The 11,082-nt window shown below is 40.7% G+C and overlaps 1 protein-coding gene and 1 pseudogene across 1 annotated transcript; one reads left to right on the top strand and one right to left on the bottom strand.

Moving 5' to 3' along the window:
• The first annotated feature begins 4,242 nt into the window (after positions 1 to 4,242).
• LOC147512963 (protein PIN-LIKES 2-like) lies at positions 4,243 to 6,024 on the top strand. The gene has a single exon (XM_086595942.1). It carries the CDS (start codon positions 4,465 to 4,467, stop codon positions 5,821 to 5,823), a length of 1,359 nt encoding a protein of 452 aa, XP_086452068.1. The 5' UTR covers positions 4,243 to 4,464; the 3' UTR covers positions 5,824 to 6,024.
• Positions 6,025 to 6,821: 797 nt separating this feature from the next.
• Positions 6,822 to 8,094, bottom strand: LOC147512962 (protein pleiotropic regulator PRL2 pseudogene; annotated as a pseudogene).
• Between the last annotated feature and the right edge of the window lie 2,988 nt (positions 8,095 to 11,082).

Raw genomic sequence — 11,082 nt, 5'->3', positions numbered from 1 at the left:
TGCCAAGGGAATGAGAGGTGTTGTTTATAAGTTGAAGTGAAGATAGAAACGAATAAATCTTTTGACTTAAACAAAAGCATTCGATTCCTCACAACAAAAGCAGCTTTCAAAAAAGTGTTCAGCTCTGCATTTATGATAATTCCTTGAGTGTCTAGGGGCATTTCAGTCTTTAGCTCTAATCGTGGAGGGGAAACTTTCCATTTTAAATGGGTTTACCGTTTACTGGCTGTTTTAGCCGTTGACTGAGGCCTCCAGGGAAAGCCACGCATTTTTTGTCCATGGGGTAAGCCTTGGATATCTAAATGGAAGGCTTCAACTAGAACATACTTCAGATTTGACTAAGGGGAGAACTGGAGAACTGGAGTCGAGAAGTACTGATGAAGTGATATACTGGAGGGCTCCCTAGTAGGGTGTTGCAAGCTCACTTATAGATTTTTCATTTTCTTTATGTTTCTTTTATACTTTTCCTATACTTAATAAAATTCACAGCTCACTTAGCAAAAAAATCCGAGGGGTATGAAAAACGCTTACATAAAATCAAACATTTGGACAACACAAACATTCACATTACAACATACCATAAAACGCAACACTAAAGAAATCACTCCTTGATCCTCAAAGCAACCAATATAATGTGTGGAGACCGGCCTCAGTAAACAATCTTAAAGAGAGAAAACCAAAAGTTTTGCGAATTGTTGATTTGGCAATAATGCCCAGAGGCACTCCCCACACATGCATGCACGAAACATGCAAGGTGATATCAAAACTGAACTATTCCGGCATGACAAAGAAAATGCCCGTGAAGTTAAGTATAATAACATGGAAACTAAGAGAGTGAAGCTGCAGTTGTGCAAGAACAAATCCATTCTGAGGGAGAAAGATTTCAAATTTTGAGTTTCATGTCAGCAGCAGGCCGGGTGATGCAGTGTGTACAAGTGTGTAGTACGTGGTTTTGGGCTGGTTTTTAATGCCATGTCGTGATATTTCGACTGCTTTTTCTGGAATTTATAAATGTTTTTGCTCTATGGTCGGACCGTGCACCAAATTCAGTTTTAAGGTTTTTTTCGATAATACGCCTTACTTTCATCTCTACTTACTTTAGCTTCTGACCATTGCCTTATTTTATGACACGCGTTCGTTTGAGTCAATTTTGTTTTCTATTGGCCGGCTCAACCATATATATTAGCATAGTAAGCCACCGCTGAAGGCCCCGCAGCCCAAGGCCCCAATATAAGCCACCCACTCACCATTATGGCAGGGAATCGGGTTGGATAGACCCGAATTCGACCCGACCTGATTACCGAATACATCGGGTTTGGATTGATTTTTATATCCGTTTATATATTCGGGTTCAGGTATGTCGGGTTCGGATTCGGCATACTTTTGGGTTTTTTTTTTTTTTAATTTTTATTTTTAGTGTTATCCGATCGAGTTAGTCGGGTTCGAATATTAAATTTCGGATATAATCGGGTTCGGATATTATGAAACTATTCGGATTCGGATATAACCATATCCGACCCGAACCCAACCCGATCCCTGCCCTACCCACCATTGCTTTATTAGTTGGGAAAAAAAAATTAAAAAATTAAAACCAAACCCCATCATTGCTTTTCATTTATTTTTAACCATTAGATAAACGTTTTTACATTGAAAAGTTGGAAACTATAAAATCACATTAAAGTAGTGTTAAGCACTTAAACTCCGTCGGTTCCCTCACTTTCTCTAACAAAAAATAGCACACCTCTATAACAAATTAAAGTTCTTCATTACTCATACACAAAACTATATCTTAATATTAAAGCTCCCACAAATGGTATTTTTCGAGCTCTATTAAAATTCTACCTCATCTCCTATTAAAATATAAATTTTTCTCCTATTTGAAAACGGAATTTTTTTTACAACGAAAATTTTTCTCAGGAATCCATCTCTTATTAAAACAGAATCTCTCTCCCAATTGAAAAAACAGGTTTTTTAAACTTAATTAAAAACAATTTGTTAGAAAATTAAAATAGGTTAGCGACTAAAACGGTAGTTCCAATTTTCTAAAAAAAATCTAAATGTTTTCAAAAGAGCCGGTGCGTATGCACTGGCTCTTTTGAATCAAGTATAACGCCAACAATTTAATCTTACTTCTATCATTCTTTTGCCTTCTATGGGTTTTCCCTTTAATATTTATTTCTTTCTTTCTATATTTGTTTTATTTAGTGTAGAATTATTTTTTGTTAAATAAATTTATTGAATTTATTGAAGTATCAAGTTTGTGCCGGAGATTATTCAAGAAAAAGAAAATAAAATGTTGGGATCATATAAAATAATGTAAACAAATCAATAAGATGTTGTGAGAAAAAAATAAAAAATATATAACAATTTTTATTAGTATATATTAATCGTAGAAGGTCCTCTATTCGAACTTTGGTTAGTCTCGGATTATCTTGAGCCGCCCCGACTGCTTTCAACACTTCCGTTTATTTGAAACAATCAAAATTCACTAACCAACCCAAAGCAAACCCGGGTAAGCGAACTCCATCATGAGTTGGGCTTAGTAGACAATCTTAAAGAGACGAAATCAAAAGTTTTGCAAAGTGTCGATTTGGCAATGCCAAGAGGCACTCCCCAGTCCCCATACGTGAACGAAATAAAGTGATATATATTGACTGACAAATCATAACTGAACGATTCCGGCATGACAAAGAAATTGCCAGTAAAGAAGGGCTTGTTTGTTAAATTTTAACTAATGGAAAGGAAAGGAAATAAGTGGTTCGCTATGGAAAGTAAAGGAAAAGAATAGAATAGAAACAATTTTAAAATTGTGTCTGTTTGGTAAACTGTAGAAAGCAAAGTAAATTGTGTCTGTTTTTTTTTTTCCTTTCTTTTCCCTAAAATTTTTAGGTCTGGACCATAGACACAAAACCATTTCCATTTCCCTAGTTTTGTTTCCACACGGAAAGCAGTCTTTCCTTTCTATGGGCAAACAAACAACCAAAAAAACTATGGAAAAGGTGGACCACACCTATTTTAATTTCCTTTCCTTAGCATTCTCCATAACAAACAGGCCATTAATTAAGCGAAGCACGACAAGAACAAATCCGTTCTAAGATAGAAAAATTTGGGTTTAAATGTCAGCTGCAGGGCGAGGAGGTGAAGGTGGTAGATGTGTAACGTGGTACGAGGTCAGGGTGGAAAACCAGTGCAGCAAGTTATATACCGGAATGCCGAACGTTTGTCCAAATTTTAACAACTAAACTCGGCATTAATTTCCGAAATGTTTGAAAATTTATGGTTTTTATTAATGCCAAGAGGTGATATTTCGACAAATTTTCGTACAATTTTATAAATGTTTTGTTCTATGGTCGGTGCACTAATGCAAACGAAGAATGGTGCACCAAATTCAGCTGTTTTAATGAGCATACATGCATACATACACGAGGTATTACAAAATGTGCAACATGCTAAAATCGAAACCAAAGCCTTCAGAAGTAAATCCACGGCAGAAAAATGCTAATGAATTGAAATGCAAGAATGCAAATCATAACGAACTATATGTCTATATGCTTGGTGGCGGACAAATGACAAACGACAAACTACATATACATGCATATCAAGATTCAAGATCAACGAAGTTACGCACGAGAACTAACTGATGAGGATCTGGTGGCGTAAATCAAAGGACATGCAGCACAAGATCAACTAAGTTAATCAACTATATATTATATTGTGATACACATGCATGCAGCACAAGATCAAATTGTAACAGTAGCCATATCATGCTGCATCTTACACAAGCATTAGTTGGACGTTTAACTACTGTTAAAAGAGAGATTACTTGAGCGAGAATTTAGTATATATACCTGATTTTTGGGTGGTATTGAGTGTTGTTTGGGCTAATTAAGAAAGAAAACTAGAATGGACGATGGAGGAAGAAAAAACTTGAAAGCAGTTAAGGAGTTTGATGATTGAAACTAATTCAAGCTATGAAGCTATGAAATATCTATGGAGAATTCCAAGAGACAAAGTTTCTAGGCCTTTTCATATCTACTACGTATTGGAAAATGGAGAAGTAATTTATGGAGCATGCAATTTGAACGCGAGTCTCAAACTGACCACCTGCCAAATGAAAACTAAGATATGGGCTTGACCAACTACAAGCCCATAACTTGAAGGCTAGGTGTTGGACCGTCACTACGCTTACGTGTCAAAATTTGATTCGAATTCTGAGTAATTATTCTTTCTCTCCTTGAAAGACCAAACACCACAAGCATTCATCTCATATCTCATTTATGTGTGTTCGTTCATGTTCTGAAAATCTGTAAGTTTTTTATCTATATTTTTTCATGTTAATTCTCTTCCATATTTGTCAGCCCCCCGATGGATTAAATTGAAGTTACCTGTTATATCCCTCCTTTTCCCGATTATTTCGGAATTTATTATAATATTATAATCGGTATAATAATAAGATTAAGAAGCATGGCGGGGTTGTTTGCATCTGGTAACTATGAATCTGAAGGGGAGAAACTGGTTAGTGCAGTGGTGCCATTGATGAAACTATTATCATTAACTGTTATTGGTCTAGTTTTAGCACACCCCAAGTATCAAATTGTTCCTAGAGCGACATTCAAGCTATTAAGTAAGCTTGTTTTCGCCTTGTTCTTGCCGTGTCTTATTTTTACTCACCTTGGTCAAACTATCACCTTAGAGAATGTTGCTAAGTGGTGGTTCGTACCTGTTAATGTCCTCATTAGTACGATTATTGGTTGCATTCTTGGCTATATTGTGGCGATTATATGCCGTCCGCCTCCTGAATTTTTTCGCTTTACTATTATTATGACTGGGTTTGGTAATACTGGGAACCTTCCGATTGCTATTATTGGCTCGGTTTGTCATAGTACGGACAATCCTTTTGGTTCTGATTGTCATAGGCAGGGTGTTGCTTATGTCTCGTTTGCTCAGTGGGTAGCTGTACTTCTTGTTTATACATTTGTTTACCACATGATGGAGCCTCCTTTGGAGTATTATGAGATTGTAGAGGAGGGAATCGAGATTGAGGAGCAAACGAGTACAAACATTAATGATGTCAGTAGACCGCTTCTTGTTGAAGCCGAATGGCCAGGGATGGAAGATAAAGAGACCGAGCACTCGAAGACACCTTTTATTGCAAGGATTTTTAATAGCATCTCTAGTGTGTCGCAGACTAATTTTCCGGATATTGACACATTGGAGGAAGCAGGCAGCAGTACTAGTCCCAAAGGCCGCAGTGGCAGTCCCAAGTCCATAAGGTGTTTGGCGGAGCCTAGAATGGTTCGAAGGATCAGAATTGTTGTGGAACAAACTCCAATCCGTCACATCCTTCAACCACCAACAATTGCTTCTCTTTTGGCATTTATAGTCGGGATGGTTCCACAACTCAAGGCTTTCGTTTTTGGAGCTGACGCTCCACTTTCTTTCATCACCGATAGTGTAGAAATCTTAGCTGGTGCTATGGTGCCTTGTGTGATGCTTGTTCTTGGGGGAATGCTTGCTGAAGGACCAAACGATTCGAAACTAGGAATCAGAACTACAATTGGTATTACAGTGGCAAGACTTTTGATACTTCCTTTGATGGGTATAGGGGTTGTTGCTTTGGCTGATAAGCTCAACTTTTTTGATCGGCAGGATGAGATGTACACTTTTGTACTCCTCTTGCAGTACACAATGCCAAGTGCCATCTTGTTGGGAGCAATTGCCAGCTTAAGGGGTTATGCTGTTAGTGAGGCTTCAGCTCTCCTTTTCTGGCAGCATGTATTTGCTGTGTTTTTCTCTGTCGGTGTTTATTATCATCTACTTTAAATTGCTTTCTTTTTTTTAAGATATAGAACTCTCTGTAAATCATGTTATGTCATGAATGAATAGCTTGTATTGAACAAATGGCTCAACCGGTTCAGGTGTTTTTATTCTTGTTTTGTTCTTGTTCTTATAAGATGGTGTTACTAATAAAATGAAGTAAAATGCCAGATGCTTTTAAATAATATATGGATTCATTTTGTGAAATTCTAGAAGCTAGCATTTGCATTTTATACATTACATATTTGCTATTCTTTTGTTCTTTACCTCTGGGACCCAATGTTCTTCATCAATAAAATTACTGCAGAAAGATATGTACGCAGACAAACAAACCGGTCTCTGTGTTCGTCCTCAGTTTTCATCCTTCACCAGATGAACAAAATTTGATCAAAACACCCTCTGTCCTTTGATCTATTTTTTTCTCTGAGCTAATTGGGGTGGCCGGTACACGATAAGTTACTTGTCTATCTTTTCAAATTATTTTAAGTTATTTATCTATCCCTTCAAATTAATTCCACTTTGGAAATTGGCTTGCTTTAACGGCTCCAGAATATCTGGATATATTTATTTTTAAAGACTGTTATATTTTTTCGAGGGAATATATTATACTATTCAAATCAGACTACCTGGGATGTTCTCTGCCGAGCAGAACGCTAACCAGGTCAGTCTATGCAATTCATCTTAAGATTTGTTCCATGTCTTTAGGGTATTTGGTTCTGTGTGATTGATTGAGTTGTGTTGGATGCATTCTGAGAAATCTAATGATTGATGAGCTATCAGAACTCAGAAGGATTTGCAAGGGAATGATTTGGAGTGAAAATAGCAATCAATTATCTTTTAAAAAGGAAGTCAATGAGAAACCTGGCAGTGGGCCTGCTCGATCATATAATACAAGGAAAGTTTATCACGAACATTATGCAGAACTACATTCTGCTTTCCAACCGTTAAATAATCTTTTAAAACTCTTATTCAAAACAAACTGAAAAGTAAAACAAGTGGTGCAATTAAAGTCACAAACAAACCAAATAATTTAATTTTGCTGCACAATGTTAATGAACACAATTAGAATCTGTGCTGTTCTTTTGGCGGCTTGTAGTTGAGAGGGTGAGTTTGTGGAGTGGCATTGTCATCTTGCTTCCACATTTTAATTGTTTTGTCGGCCTCACACGTAACAAGCCGAGAACCAGTTACATCATATGACATTGCATAAATGCCTGCCTCACTGTCTAGAGACCCAGGCTGCGGGATAGTTTGCGCCTGTTGAAAGGGGTCCCCACTCTTCCAGTCCCAGAACCATAAACTGCCATTGTCCCCTGCTGTACTGAGCACGCCATCTTGGTTGACAGCCATTGCATTGATGATAGTCTTCTGTTGAGTTAGAAAATTATGTTGCAACTCTCCATGTGGAAGGTTGAACTTCTTTATGTTCCCGGCTGATGCAGATGCAAAAGAACGCTCTCTTGGGTGCTGTACCATTGCCCTAACACTCTTCTTATGTTGTGTAAGAGTCACCATTGGGTAAAAACTGAACAGACTGTGTCGTCGTGTCCCGAAAGCGCATACACTTGCGTCTTGCTACGGATGTCCCAGACACGACACACAGAATCACGTCCGCCAGTAAGCAGCTCTAGCCAGACAATAGACACCACTCAGATGCCCATGATAAGACCTTATAACCTTTCATTGTTCCATGTCCCAACACTTGACTTGTTTATCATCCCCAGCAGAGAACATACAAGTATGGCGATTACTAACAGCAAGACCACGTACCTGTTCAATATGCCCTATGAGTGTGACCTTTAATCTTCCACTTGCAACATCCCATATCTTTATCGTTCTATCTGCAGAACTATCTACAGAACCATGTATTGCTAGGATCAAACGCGATAGATCTCACCCATCCCAGATGACCACTTATAACCCTATAATTCTTCCATGGCGCATGCCATTCTGGACGAGGCCATTTACTCGGACTTCTTTCTATGAGAGCAGAAGTCGATATAGCGGTACTTTTGAGAGAAAGACCTATATCACCATTCTGTCCTTTCGGTTGCCCAGATGTGCCAACAACAACTAAAGCTTTCTGAACCTCTTCTTTCTCCCGATTTTTGATGCCATGTAGAGTCAATGCATTAGAAGGACTAGAATGTTGATGCACTTGAGCTTGTGGATGTAGTCTACTTTTATCTTGACTTGACGGCTTCTTTATGGCACCATACTCCATATGCGTTCTGTAATCCATACGTATCTTCTTGCTTTCGGACTTCGAAGGCACGTTATTGGTGTAAAGGAGTGTTTTGGTTTTCCTTAAGGTTTGCGAATGGAGAGAGAAGAAGGTTGAGATTTTCTGGATGGACCGAGTTCGCTTATGAGCGAGCTGCCTACGTATCCTCTTGTGGTTTTTCTTTTTTAGGGGAGAGAGGAATCAGGTCCGACGTAGTTCCAAATAGGTTGTATTTATAGGTTTGAGGAAATGTCAATCCGAGAGACACGTGTGTCTCTTGCTCACGTGTAAGGTGGAGATCGTGAATGAGTGTTAGGCTGGTTGTATTATAAGTCGTGTACTGATTGGGAGTTGGCGCGGTAATCCCTATTTCCCGGTGGTGGGAAGTACAAGTAAGATTTTGGTAATGATTACTCCGGTGGTGACTTTATCTGAAGCGTTACGTTTTACGCCATGTGTTCAGATCTTGTGACATCTTTGTTCGTACCACCTACATGAAAGGAGCTACTCACAGATCGGTCTTGGAGGTCGATGTCTTGGGTTCACCTATGCTGCGCACATGTGTGTTCTCAAGGGAGCTGCTCACAGGTCGGTCTTGGAGGTCGATGTCCTGAGTTCGCTTATGCTCCACGCGTGCATGATAACTTTATGAGGATATCACTCCCCCACCCCCCCTCTCGTTAGAGTGTTTATGTCACCGAAACGCGTTACTGAGAGAAAAAATGGAAGAACGTGTGGAGCATGAGCGAACTATGGTGGACGATCCGACTGGGATGGCGCAACTTTTAAATCATGTGGCATGATGTTTTGGCGGGAAAGGGAAGTTGTGGCGTGATTTGCACGCGACGAATAATCGTGATTGAGGAAGAAAGCGTGTCGGTAGCGTTATACCTAAACTATTTGAAAAAGACGATATCTTGGAAAACGTGTGCGGGCTAGAGCATAGGCTGTAATCATAACTTCTTGGTAACTGAACGGGCGGTTTATAGAAAATCAAATTTGGGACAACCAAAAAAGGTATTTTGTGTTTGCTTCTTTCGCAAAAACGCAAGCTAGGGTTCCTCAGGTGAGTGCTTCTGCTGCTGTTACCTTTCCATTTTCTCTTTGCATTCCTCTCTTTCAAGTGCGATTTGTTAAGTACGTAGGTCATTGTAAGGCTGTAGGGTTTAAGCTTGAGTAATTGATAAAAAAGGCTCGTTAGAATGTCTGATTCTGATGATACTCGATCAGAGGAGGTTCGAGAGATATCATTAAGTTGTGGAGAGTATGAGGAAGAAGAAGAAGTAACTGTTAGCGTTGATGCTGAGTTGGATGAGGAAGCGAGGGTAGATCATGGCGGCGCGAGGTGGCGTGCTAGATATCATGGCGGCGCGAGGCGACGTGCTAGAGGTGTTGCCTCAGGAGCTGGAGGATCGAGTTTCCGCTCTGAAGGGGGTTCGATCGATGCTCCTGTGGAATTGGAAACGGTGGTTTTCAACCCTTGTGCAAGGAGCAGGTCGGAGAAGAGGTCGCGTGATGCCTCTGAGCAAGACGCTGTCCGAGTTACGAAAGTAGCGCGGCACGCTCTTGGGGAAAGCTCCAGGGCAGGGGGTGGTTCGATGGTGGCATTTGGGGCTATGATTTCTCGCCAGAGTGGGGCGCGACCTAAGCAGGTCATGGACTTGGCCACTTTTGGGACGGGGTCTAGTGCCGCCTCGGCGGCGTGAACGATCCCCGGGCGAAGCGAAAAGCTCCGCGTAGCGTAAAGTGGAAAGGTCATTGTGGGTTAGTTGGCGACCTAGAGGACGGTTTTGTGTATCCGGATGAGTATGGGCGAATGAACCGCGGAAGCGAAGTGATTGTAGCTTCAGATCGAGTAAGGTATCGGGTTGCCTGTTAGAACAGATAGCTCTGGATGGCAACCGCAAGGAGCTGGATGAGAAAGGGCTGGCTGATAACCTAAGACGAATGGAAATTACGCAATGCTTGGTACGCGTGTTTATCTTCGTTTGATGTAACTGTTTACGTATACACGCTGTTATTTTGTGGCTATTAACCATGCGTGTGTTTTTGCAGCTGGTAAGTGTGTTTCAGAAATTGAAGGAGATTGCCCAGTTCGCGGAGGCAGATAGAGAAGCGGTGGTGAAGCTGTCTGATGAGCTGAAAAATGTCCAGGAGGCCTCGAAGATGGAACGCGAGGAACTGGAAGATCTGAAGAAAGCTCATCAAGTCCGAGTCCGCCAAGATCTTTGAAAGACACCGGGCGTAAGATCCGAGGCAAAACTACGTGGAGTGAAGAGAACGCCCCGCGGCGACCGCGGAAATTGGTAAAGTCAACGAGTATGCCTTACACTCGCAAGAAGGTTGCTTTCGGGGCCTACCAAAGCCTATGGACGTTCGGATGCGGAACCGTTGAACCGGAGGCGGATTACAACGCTTTGAAGACAGATCATGCACGCTGTACATCTCACATCGGGGTAGACCAGGTTCCGGGAGGAATTAGTGGCGCTCCTGCTACTTCAGAGGTCATGCCGGAGTTTGCGATACCGCTGAATCTTCCGCCGCCGGCGTCGATGTGCTTATGAGTTTAGACTTGGATGGAGTATCTGTTATGGTGACTGGGAGGGATGCTGAGATTGATGAATCACTCGTGCCTGGAGAACTAATTGTTGAGCCCAGAGATGGCGAGTTGTAAGTTTGTTGTGTTATCTTTGTCACGCTTTTATAAGCCGCGGATACAATAAATTTGGTTTCTGGGGTAACCCGGCAGGATTTCGTCTTTTATTTGTATGTGCTAGCATCAATGCGAAAGTGATCCGGTCCCCGTTACTTTTTGGGGTACTCATGTGAGGACGAATATTGCTTAGTCGGGTTGGATTTCCTGAGTAGTCTCAGCAACCCAGCTAACGTACTATGTTTCAAGCTTGTTAGGACAAGTCGTTGTTTGTTAATATGCCACGCTTGTTATTTGTTCCCTTATTATGTGTGAGTCGCTTGCTTGATAATAGTTGTGTGTGATCATACTACGTATAACCAAGCATGGCGAGTGTATTGCAGTGACA

This window comes from Coptis chinensis, chromosome 3 (assembly GCF_015680905.1).
Source record: "Coptis chinensis isolate HL-2020 chromosome 3, ASM1568090v1, whole genome shotgun sequence".
Lineage (NCBI taxonomy): Eukaryota > Viridiplantae > Streptophyta > Magnoliopsida > Ranunculales > Ranunculaceae > Coptis > Coptis chinensis.
This window is presented reverse-complemented; position numbering and strand designations above follow the sequence as displayed.

Coding starts and splice junctions, on each gene's coding strand:
- LOC147512963 (XM_086595942.1), top strand. CDS start 4,465: ATGGCGGGGTTGTTTGCATCTGGTAACTATGAATCTGAAGGGGAGAAA.